At 32.5% G+C, this 12,678-nt stretch overlaps 1 protein-coding gene across 3 annotated transcripts; it reads right to left on the bottom strand.

The window, feature by feature from the left end:
* Positions 1-1,324: 1,324 nt before the first annotated feature.
* Positions 1,325-3,651, bottom strand: LOC112289434 (large ribosomal subunit protein bL17c). 3 transcript variants are annotated; one of them, XM_024534628.3, is made up of 3 exons: positions 3,373-3,651; positions 2,402-2,808; positions 1,325-1,867 (listed from the first exon to the last, which is right to left on the bottom strand). In XM_024534628.3, exons 1-2 carry the CDS (start codon positions 3,599-3,601, stop codon positions 2,402-2,404), a joined length of 636 nt encoding a protein of 211 aa, XP_024390396.1. In that variant the 5' UTR covers positions 3,602-3,651; the 3' UTR covers positions 1,325-1,867. The 3 variants fall into 3 exon arrangements, with proteins under 3 accessions (XP_024390396.1, XP_024390397.1, XP_024390398.1); XM_024534629.3 differs by having other exon boundaries at positions 1,640-2,147; XM_024534630.3 differs by having other exon boundaries at positions 1,640-1,851.
* Between the last annotated feature and the right edge of the window lie 9,027 nt (positions 3,652-12,678).

Below are 12,678 nucleotides of genomic sequence, written 5' to 3'. Positions count from 1 at the left end.
CCTCAGACACTCACATACACTCCCACACATACCCACATTCATTCTCCCTATCTTACATACCCCTCACTTACACATGTAGGTGAGGGGTAGCAGTACCACCACAACCATGACTACAACTACTATTGCTACTACAACCTGGGAGTGGGTCATCCTGCAGCAGAGCTTGGGGATGTCAGAGCCAAATCAAGGCCAAGACGGTGACACCTGCTGCATCTTTCCCTTTCCCAGCTTCCCCTTCACTGCCTCTCCCCCTCTCCGTTCTTGCCAATGCTTCAGAGCTTGAGTCTCAGTCTCTCTCTGTGCCTGTCGCTCTCTCACCCTCGCTCTCTCTCACTTTCCATTGAGGGCAATGGTGCACCAGCAGCGGAAGACTGACCCTTGAGTCAATTGGTTGATTAAGGAGCTCAATCAAGGCTGTGATGGGCCCTGACACACCGATGGGGCCAGACAGACAGATACAGGAACGGAACTGGACGGAGCAGGGCAGAAGAGGAGGAGGATGAGGAGGATTGGGGCCAAAGATGGGTGCTGCACAGCTTCCGCGTCAGCCGGACATTGATGCCAACAGGCTTCAATGTGTGTGTGTGTGTTTTTTTTTCTCTCTCTCTCTCTCTCTCTATATATATATATATACATACATATGTATGTTTGTTTATCGAGATGCTGAATCAACCATTACTTGTGGAGCTGCCTCTCCATTCCATTCTTAAAAACATCGATTTCGTGTTGTAACTTTTCTGGAAATTCCATAGTTGACTTCTTCAATGTAGTTGAAAATGTTGTACTTCCGAGCCATTGGAAACAAACAAAAGAGAAAATGCAAAGGGTATTTTCAAAGTCAAAGAGTGGCTTCATGGTTTTCGAAGGGCTAGTAGCACTTGTTTTATTGCTTAAAGGTGGTTCGAAGACGAAAAAATTCACCGTTCGGGAGGATTTTTTTCGCGACGTAACAGTGACGGGGATCTGATTGGATGATGTAAGAAAAAAGGAGTAGCCATAGTTGGACTACGAAACAAGATTGTGTTATGAAATCCACGCCATGTGCTGCTTCAACTAGAAGGGCAGAAGCAACAAAACTTCGTCTGCTGGAAGCTAAATTGCAACAATTTCAACAACAGATAAAGAATGCCTTAAATGATTGTTTCTCATTTCCTGGTTGAGGATGTCGAGGTAAACGCTTCAGGCTGTTATAATAAATAAGAAGAAACAATTGTTGGTATTAAAATGATTTGATTTGAAAGAATGAACAGATGAATATATGAGTTCTTACACTGACACAGAGAAGAGTAACTCTCATGGTACTAGAAAGAAACACCACAAAAAAGGGACTGTAAGAGTTGTGTGCATTAGTGATGAACACTTTCTCTTTAAAGAGTTTCACAGCTCACGAATTTACTCACTAAGTGTCATGACATTGCCTGAGAAAAGTATAACGAAGCAGCAGTGACTTGGTTTTGCGAATCACCGCACAAGTCACAGTTGGGAATAAATCGGACGAATTAGCCACATTCAGTCTGAAACACTCTTCGGACAGGTTTTTGGTCTTGTCTCTTGAGGAACATGACTATTGAACTTTCATCGAGAGATGACAGTGGAAGCATCCCCCAAGCACGTTAGATTTCACACAGCCTCTTCAGTGTACCTCCAACGTTTTTCTCTGGTTTGATTATATATTTAGTGTAGGTAATTCGACCATGAAATCGAAACTACAACAGGCGGAAAGTACGAAGTGATGTGCCGCTGGAGGGGGAGCCTCGGTAAGCATAATCAAGCCTACAGAAATACGCATGGTCCATTGGCCGCAATGGTATCGGTAATGGTTTCAAGAAACTAGTAACGGTTCGCTCCATGCTGAAAGCAGATAACCCTGAAAATGTAAGGGTCAGGAAAAAATAGAGAAACAGATACGAAACAAAACAAGACAAAACAAGACTAAACAACAACTCGTGATCATGTGCGACATTGTAGCGCCTGCTTCTGCAAAAGCTACACATGTATGAGCCCAGACTGCAACGTTGAACATTAAAGCCTCCACTCGAACTGAAGCATTAGGCTATCATAGAACTATTCAATTTCTGGTCGCTGCAAACGAGTTACATAATCCTCGTCTTTGTCTCCGTCACTTTTGCTACACCAAGTGCGTAAACCTTTGAGGTACAAAACGCCACCGTTAAACAAGAGAACGTTAGACATGGGAAGCAGTCTAGTCATACAAGAGTAGACCTCATTATTGAGGGGAGAAGAGGAGCAGTAAATCGTGAAGTGGATGCACTCAAGGCTCTTGAGAATAGATCGTCCACGATGGAAAGCCATCCATAACAAAAATTCCCATGTGTCTAGGTGCTCAAAATAATGTGAAGCTTCTTTACACAGAAAAATCGACAAATCTAAAAGGAAGTACCTATACAAGCTCAATGAATGCCATGGGAGCATTGTCACCCTTTCGTGGCATTGTCCGGATAATCCTTGTGTATCCACCATTCCTCTCACCATACCTTTCAGGCACCTCAGCAAACAACGAATGCACCAACTGCTTGTCATAGAGAAAGCCCAAGGCCTGTCTTCTCTGGTGAAGGGAGCCTCCCTTTGCAAGAGTAATCATGTGGTCGACATACTTGCGCATGGCGGTGGCACGGGCGCGGGTGGTTTTAATCCTACCGTGGCGGAGAATCTCGGTGGTAAGGCCCCTGAGAAGAGCGCGACGCTGATCGGCAGGCCTTCCGAGGCGGTGAATTTTGCGGCCGTGTCTCATGGCAAACCACTTCGCACCATTGCTGATTCCTAAACCCATCACCCCAAAAGTGGCTCCTACAGAAAGAGAAAAACTGTGATTAATTATTGTTATTATGAATAATCAAACTTCTCGGCAACGACAAAGGACTGAGCCAGTGTCCCTAAAACAACACGAACAATATAAGTTGTTATACGAATGCATGAGGTTCAATTAGGATTAACACATGTGAAACCCAGGGATGAAAGGAGCATCATCGGCTTTAGCATTCAGACTTCTAGCCATTCGATTGGAAACTACATTCAGATCAATTCTCCATATCATCACCAGACATGTTGAGCACATGGTATGTGCCGAAATTCCAGGCCTAACTAATTTCTGTGGGGTCGAAAACCTTTCAATCCTCTAATTCCACACCTGCTGTAGTAAAGTCAACACTATCCTCCAGCTGCAACACTACCAGAATGAGAGGTTCAAGCACAATCTTAAACACCTAACGTCTCTGTCTCAACAACCCACATTGTCGAACACAACGAAACGACCCCGACACATGCACAATGCAAGACCCAAATGAATCCAACTAACCAACCAACCAACCAACAATTCGCACAAATGAACAACCACCAAGTTTTAAGACTTACCAGTACGCAATTGCAGCGCATTCTCATTCCTGAGGCCATCGAACGCCTGGAACACAACAGCTTTAGAAGCCGAGATCGGCTTCACGACCACGGCAGCACTCCGCTTCACGCTCACGCCGGTTGCCAAGCGCGCACAGGCAACGGGGTGCCTGGTCTGAGGGGCAAAACCAGAGGGCAGAACAGAATTCAAAGCTGCCATGGAGAAGGCAGAGGACGTAGCCATGGCCATGACGAGGAGGGCTTCTTCGCAATTAGAGAGCCAGCGATAGAGACCAAACGAGGAGAAAGAAGAGGGCTCGCCGAGCTATGGATTGCTAAGGCAACCTGAACCTGGAGGAGGAGGGCCTCGTCGCTGCCCGAAGACGCGGTATCCCGTGCCCGTGGATGGATTGGGCTGGATAAGACACCGTCTCGGTACTCCTACGACCATGGTATCGTGACCCCATGACCGCGTCTCGGGTACTTGGTCCTTTGGCTTTGGACCCTTGGTGTCTACTTCATGACAATCTGTTCATATTACCTTAGATGATATTAAAAATATATAAATAAATAAATAAATAAATAAAAGGTATTTTATCTACATTTTCCTGAGCTCTTGTAGATGGCGATCAAAACTTTGGGTTATTTGAATCTATCTGGGTAAGTTCATTTTTGTGTGCAAATTAAGAAAAATAAATGAATAAAGAAAAAGAAATTTTGTTTTGCTATATATTGGTAGTATACTTGACGTGTAGATAAACTCTTGTGCTAAGCTTATCATTTTAAGACTGTAAATTATGTTGATTTCCTATACTTAATTCATTATTAGTGAGATAGAAAAAAAAAAAAAAAAAAAAAAAAAAAGAAGTTTGCACACATTGGAAATGTTTTTAAAAATGTATTTGACCATTAACTTTTGTGAATGTATATATTTATGTACATATATATAAACCCACAAAAAATTTAGTTAAAAAAAGATAACATCAATATAAAATTATAAATATATTATTAATTTTTGATAGAATAATCTAGAAATCGGTTATTATTTTTTTGATTTTTTTGTCAATTGCATGTACTAACCAATAAAAATTCAATAAAAAGCACAAAACTTTTGACACAAGTGTCTAAGTTGTGAGATATTTATATAGTAGCTCTTTGTATTGAACAAGTACCTACAAAAATGTTACTACTAAATTCTTATTAGTTTGTAATTTAAAGATTTCCTGCACTTTTAGACAAGAATTGCCCATCTTACCTTATTTTTATTTTCTTATTTTAATTAATAATTACTTTTTCATATTAATAAATTATAATTTTATAGATTTTACTTCAAGCATAAATCAATTGTAAATCAAATTACGAAATATAATATTTTAAATTTAAAAACATAGTTTAAGATATTTAATATAATAATTTTGAAAAATAAATTAAATGACTTGATATTTTTCTTTACTATTTGAAGATTGTACACATATACAAAATTTCATGGTATTGTTTTATAATTCTAAGAACTAAATCTAATGAATATATTTTTTATTATTACTTCTGCACTAGCTCAAAAATCTCACACAACATTGGTAAAGATGATAAGTTTATAACCACAAGTTTTAGATAAAATATAATTAACTAAGGATATCAAAATAAATAATTTATTATAATACATTAAAAAAAATCTTTTATAAATTAGTATTTATGCCGTAAAAATAAAAATGTAAAAAAATATTATATCATATTTTTATTATATTTCATAACATTATATAATTATATTACCAAATTTTTAATATAATTTACACAATTAAATAAATAAATACTTGTGAAGTATCAGGTTTAATTTAATTTAATTTATTTTAATGTTTCTGAAAACTTAGTTCATAAAATAGTTATAACTAAAGACTTAATTCATAAAATTATTCTATAAAACATAATTTGTCTAGAATTGTTTTTTTTTACTTTTATTTTTATATGTTCAACATAAGATTTGACTGTGCTCTTTGTAGTTTTAAGTTTTCAAGTTAAAAATGATGTCAGAATAGTTCAAAGATAAAAGTATAAAAATATAATTCTATTGTAAATACTGTAATTTACACTCCAGTTGTAACATGAAAATTATTAAATTGCTATTTCCTCAAGGTTCGCAGGGTGTGTACTTTTAAGTCAAGAAATAATTTTTTAATTCAATGCATTGGGTTCTTAATTTAAAATTTTAATTTCTGATAATTTTATTTATTCAAAGAAAATTCGTATGAAGGAAATTTATAAAAAAATTAATGAAAAATAACCAAGTGTCTTACAAATGTTTGTAACACTTATTATGAAAATTTTAAAATACACTTTATTTTTTAGTATTTGAAAATTAAAATTAATAAAACAATTTTAGTTTGAAATACTCTTTATATTAAATTATTACTTCAGCTGTACATATTATAACACATTAAAATATTTAATTTCTTTATCTATGTATGTATAGATAAATATATAATCTTACTATGTAGAATAATTAAGAAATATAAATATTTTTACATTGATAATATTTTCTTAACAAAATATAATTATTATTTTTTAACTATCATTGCAATATCTACATATCTCTTTTTTTTTCTCTCTCTCTCTCTCTCTCTCTCTCTCTATATATATATATATATATATATATATATAATTTTTTTTTATGGATGTTTAACTTTATACTAAAAAAGTTTAAATAAATAAATATATATATATATATATATATATATATAAAATTAAAGTACTTGGCACCATTGTCAAAACTAGAAAGTGTTGAGAATGTTTTAGAAAAAGAAAGACAAGAGTAGCTAGAAGTAATATGCGCATATATGTAAACACATACACACAAGAAGTAACTTTATTGATAGGGTTATATCTCTTATACAAAGAGAAGGGGAGAAGATAAATACTATTTCTCCACTATATTCCAAACACTGTAGCTACAATAAATATTATAAACTATAGTAAATAGTATGGATAGTGCCGGCTACGTTTAATGCTTTCAATACTCCTCCTTCCTTGTCATAATATTTATATGCATAGAATTATCATCTATACTTTTATGTAATCTCATAAGATCAATAATTGTTGCCTCATTAAAACTTTATCTAGGAAAACCTTATTATATTTAAGGACAAAACCATAGATGAAGAAAAAAGAATATAATATTATTTGAAGAATTCAATAACTTTCTTACTCAAGAAAAGTAAGTTGTCGCATACCAATGCCATAAGTAAGTTGACAATGATTGTACAAAGGGAGAGCTTTAGTGAAGAGATCAGTAAGGTTATTTGCATATTCAATTTTCTTGATCTTAAGTACTTGATCAGTAACCAAGTCATGGATATAACTAAAATACTTTGGATCAATATGTTTTGTCCTATCTCTTTTAATAAAACCAATTTACATTTGTACAACACAAGCGCTATTATCTTTATACAAGATAGTTGGAGAATCATCATATGAAAATCCATAGATTGTCTAAATGAATTTATCAATTGATCGCAACCAAATACATTCTTGAGATGCTTCATGTAAGAGAATAATTTTTATATGGTTGGATGAAGTTGCAGTTATAATTTGTTTCACTGATTTCTATGATATTGTAGCTCCATATCTTAAGAATACATGGCATGTTTGAGATTTAGCTACTGCAATATTAAATTTATATCTTCAATCAAAATATCCAACCAATTTTAGATCTTCAAATCATGTGTAGTTTAATTCCAAATCTTCAGTACTTTTTAAATAATGTTGTGATAGCAAGAGTCTGCTTTGGATAGACACAAAGTCCCTCTTTGTATTTAAGTTGGGTCTAATATGCACAAAACCTTCTTAAATTTCCCTTTGAGTATTTTCATAACTATGTTTGTAATAAACTAGCAAAATTGAAGCTTAAAAATTCATATCTCAAGATTCAACCATTCAAATAAGCTCAAATTTTGAAAGTACAAAACTTGCACCTTTGATCATCATTACACACATTTTTAGCTACAGGTTCATTGCCAATCGAGTGATATCACCAAATCCTTATCAGATTCTTTGAAAGTCAAAATCTTAGACACTTAAGAATAAATTTTGCCATTTCTTCCAAGTTTGAATTTTAATTAATATGAGATTTTAGACATAGGCTCTTTATATCATAAGTAAGATGTATACAAAAAATGAGCTTCAAATTCATCTTCAAGCTCAAGTTCTAATTTAAAACCAAAACCCTCTATTTCTCTAATTTCTTCAAAATCCTAGTTTTAGTTTGTTATTTTTAACTAGCCATATCTCACTCATTTTAGAATTAATTCTATCAATCCTTGGAAATAAAATGTTCAACTTAAAGTCTAATTTCTAATCCAATTCCCTGATTTCTTGCTAGTATCTGAAAACTCCTAATATATATAGTAAAGTGGCAATAGATATCAAATTAGTAGTCTAAGTTTAAATAAGCATATCTCTCTCATCCAAGCTCCAATTCATGCATTTTTTCCACCTAAATTCATGCCAAGAAGATCTTTTCTTTGAATATCTCTTCTCAACTTACAAAAAAAACCCCTCTTCCTTACTTCTGAGCTCACCAAAGAATTCATAGCCAAGGTCTTTAAAGTCCAAGTTAAAAACTAATAGTTTAAAGTTAAACAAACACCAAATCTAATCCTCCAAGTCAGCACTATTAATGGCAACCAAATAATACTATTTAAATTCTCTTTTATTCTTAATAAAAACCTAAATATAACCTCAAAGACAAAGTTCTTCTTACATCTATAAATATAACTCTGAATCTACTAAAATCAAAGATTAGAAAGAAAGTAAAAGGAATAAAAGAAAATTTTAAGGCTAAACCAAAGATTAAGTTAAGATTAAAGATAAAATAAAATTTAGCCAAAATTTTAGAAAAGAAAAAAGAAGAAAGTGGAATTATTTTTTCTAAAACTATAGAAAAATTAGATTGGTAAGAAGAAAAAAGAACTTAATAAAAGTTCAAAGAAAAGTAAGTCAACCAAGGTTTTCATACATGAATGTATTTATATTACCACAACATAGTAAATGTTTGATACCATTCCAATGTTGTAGTATTTGACATGCACTATGTCTTGCAAGAACACTAATTACAAATATAATATTTGGTCTGGTAGATGTGGCTAAATATAAAAGCACTCCAATCGCTACGAGGTATGGATATTGCTCATTCAATATTACTTCCTCCTCCTCCTTGCACGGACGATATAGATCATGACTATCATGACCACGTCCAATCATTGGTGTAGACAATGGATAAACATCAATCATATTGAATATCTATAATATTTGTCTAATATATGTTAGTTAATAGAAAAAAATGCTACCATCTGCGAGATACATAATTTGAAGACCAATGCAAAAAGTTATTTTTTCTAGTATTTTCATCTCAAATTCATGTATAAGAAGGTTAATAGGTACAATGCATGCAGATCTAGTACCTACTAGGTTAAGATCATGAACATATACAACGATGATTACAAAATCAATTTTATCTCATTTGATAAATAAACAAGAAATTAATAAATCACTTGCAAATTTATTTATAATTAAATAATTTCAAAGACATTAATATCACATGTGTCCAAATTATTTTACACCATATAAGGCCTTGAGTAATTTAATATCACAATATCATCCTAAAGCAGGTGCATTTGGAGTTCTTGTTTTCAAATTAGATGGAAATTTCATATAAATATTTGCATCAAGTGAACCATACAAATATGTAGTTACTACATCCATGAGACGCATCTCAAGGGGGTATGAACTACCATTCTAATAATATATTAGAGTCTAATTGAATATATGATTGAAAAATATGTAGATTCATAATCAATGCCAAATCATTGGATAAATCCTTGAGCAACAAGTCGAGCTTTATAGTAGATTATTTGACCCTTAGCATCTTACTTGTGTACTAATACCATCTTATATCCCACATGGCAAGAAGTAAGAGTGTCTACAATTCGACCAAAGACTTTCTTCTTATGCAAAGAAGCATACTCCTCTTTGATGGTAGTTTTCTATTTTAATCAATCAGAGCAACACATTGCTTCTTAAATGATTTGAGGTTTAGGATTTTTTTTTTCAAAAGAAAGAATTTCTATTATTATGAATGCAAATGATTCATCTATTATAATAGATGGTCTATTCCAAAAGTTTTTTATAATATAATATATAACAGATAATTCTATACTCAACTTAGTTTTATTCCTCCTAATTTCAAGATTTTCTATTATATGAAGTAAAGGTATAATGTGTATAGACATATTGTCATTAATTGATGGTCTCATAGGTTTAGTAAGAACTTCAATAGAAATAATATCAAAATCATTATATGTTATAGCTTTTTTCTTTCATGTTTGCTTATTTGATCCTCAAGTCTTTTTAATTGCTGATGTTTTACTTGAAGTATATTTGTTATTCATATTACAATCTAGGTGGATTTATTTTGAGCCTCATTAATTGGAACTCTTGTAATCCGAGGTGTATCATTGAAGCTATCAGGTGTTTCATTTGCAATCCGTTTTAGATACAAAATCTTGGCAACTTCACTTTCAGCCAAAGATGTTCAAAGATCAGGATTCATTATAAATTTTTTTGGTACTTCAAATACAAGTATTTCTTTATTGATTAAATACTCCTCTTTAAAGAGATGAGAATACGTTCTCTTCAAAATAGTAATTTTAAAAATATGCACATAATAATATGTCAGTTGATGGATCAAATATATAAATAATGCTTGGTGAATCAAAACCAATATATAACCTTCTCATTGATGAGCTCCAATGGTATGCCATTGAGGTTTTGGTACTGAAACCCAAATACAGCAACCAAATATCCGTAGATGAGATACATTTAGAACACGACCTGAAATAAGTTCTTGTGGTGTAATAGTTTCAAGAAAAGAAGGACAAAAGCATATTAATGTTACAACATGCAAAATTGCATGACCTCACATAGATGCATGTAAATTTGTATGAAGAAGGAGTGGCTAGGTAATGAGTTATATATGCTTTATAAATAACTCTACAAGTCCATTTTAAGCATGTTCATATGGATCATAATATGTCAACTCAATCCCTATTGCAGTACAATAGTCTTCAAAGGACTTTGATGTAAATTCTTTTGTATTATCTATACTCAATTTTTTGATAGGATAATCAAGAAAATAAGCTCAAAAATTAATAAGCATAGACATAAGATTACCAAATACCATGTTTCAAGATGATAATAATTAAACATGTCATTGTTTGCCTGATGCATCAACAAGGATAAAAAAAATAACAAAATAGTCCAAATATTAGATTAATAGGATGACAAATATCACCATACAACATTTCAAGTATTGGTAGTAATTCTTGTAGGAGTTTTGAAATTGAAGGCTGAGCAATCACCTTGCCTTGCACACATGTATGATATAATTTCATAGAATCTATATCTATAGGTCTTAAATTATGCCTAGTTATACATGGAATTATCTTCCAAAATAATGTAGATTTTGGATGTTCCAATTATTCATGCCAAAGAGAAATGGGACTCTCTGTCATAGATGATGCAAAATTAAATATAATAGGAGGCCACATTGCAATCTGATATAAACCATTTGTCACAGCAAAGGCTTTTACTACAACTTTATGGTTTTATTCAAGAACCAAAACCTCCCACCTATCTAGAATTGCATTTGAGATGTGATAGTCATTGGCACGCATATCTCTATAGTTGATTAGTCTCCGAGGTGTTGAGGGTACAAACATTGCATGTTTATATTTTATAATAGAGCTTGCATGCAATTTTACTATTACTGTTCTTACTTGGAAATGAAATACATTTGTTCTAGCTATAGTTATCAAATTTTTAATTTGCGAAGTTGAAGATTTTTCAATAAAAAATTGTCTATCTTATAGAATAGTATGTATTGTTGCAAAATCAATGAAGTCATCATTTAATTTATCACTAGAGGTTTTGTCATTTATATAAGTCTCTAAATCATCAACACCAATTGAATCCATGGATGCATCCATGATATAAACTTCACAAGCTTTAGCTTGAAGTTTCTTATTTTCTTAGAACATTTTAACAAAGTATTTTAAAGTATGGCATGTATGTGCTAAATGTCCAATCATTCCACATTTATAGTAAGAACACATCTTTAATTTTTTTTTCTACTATAATTAATTGTAGAACGTTTATTCTTTCCATTTGGGTAGAAATGGTCACGACTATGACTAAGTTAGTACTTATAAGTATTTTTTCTATATTTGTATAATTATTTCTTAGACTTTGGAATATTAAGTACATGAGATTCTGGAACCGTGGTTCCAATAGGAGAAGCTAGTACATTACACAAGCGTAGTTTGTTTTGTTTTTCCACAAGAAGTAGATAGGACATGACATCAAGATGACTCTGAAATTTCATATTCTTATATTATTGTGCAAGCACAATAGATGCAGGAAGAAATGTAGAGAGAGTTTTTTCAATCATTTCTTCTTGAAAGATGCTTTGTCCACACAAAAATAGTTGTGAGATAATATGATACATTCCACTATTGAAAGCATTTAAATTTGGAAAATCCAAGATACATAAATGTGTCCAATTATGACAGACATGTGGAAGAAAAATGGTCTTTTGATGATCAAATCTGGATTTAAGATTCTCCTAGAGCTTGGCTGAATCTTCCATTTCTAAATATTGATATTGTAATATGGATACAAGATGTCGACAAAGGAAAAGAAGTATTATCCAATGAAAAGCAATAGGAATTAAAGTACTTACAGTAAGAGATTCTTAAAATAAAATTACATTTAATAGTTGTTTTACAAATAAATTTGCTTTTGCTATTTTTATCCATAATAGATAATTATTTCTATTAGTAGCTAATAGTGGAAATAGAAAAGCTTGAAAATATTGGGATGTAAAGGTGATAGTTGGAAACATAGTAGAGACAGTTGAGGATGCTGAAGCACTTATTATAAATAAATATATGAACAAAAAATACAAGTTCAAGTAAAAAAAGTTGAGTAAAATGTACCTTAATATGCAAAGCCAAGTAAAATGATAAAGTTGAAACTTGAAATCAAAAATATTAAAAAATAAAAAATAGGATTTTTTTTTTCTTCACAAAAATAAGGTTCTGTAGTAGATTGTGGTAGGGTGTGACAGGGTGCGGTAGTATGGCGGCAGGCTGCGGCAAGATGTGATAGTTTGGTAGCAAGTTGCGTTAATCAACGATAGACAGTAGTAGAATACGATAGGTGACTGCAGTTAGTGGTAGTTAGCGATAAGGTGCTATAGTTGGCGACAATTGATGGCAA

The sequence above is a fragment of the Physcomitrium patens genome, chromosome 12 (genome assembly GCF_059467195.1).
Source record: "Physcomitrium patens ecotype Gransden chromosome 12, ASM5946719v1, whole genome shotgun sequence".
Classification (NCBI taxonomy): Eukaryota; Viridiplantae; Streptophyta; class Bryopsida; order Funariales; family Funariaceae; genus Physcomitrium; species Physcomitrium patens.
This window is presented reverse-complemented; position numbering and strand designations above follow the sequence as displayed.

Coding starts and splice junctions, on each gene's coding strand:
- LOC112289434 (XM_024534628.3), bottom strand. CDS start 3,601: ATGGCCATGGCTACGTCCTCTGCCTTCTCCATGGCAGCTTTGAATTCT. Junction 2,809..3,372: donor TGCGCTGCAATTGCGTACTG/GTAAGTCTTAAA, acceptor CTCTTTCTGTAG/GAGCCACTTTTGGGGTGATG.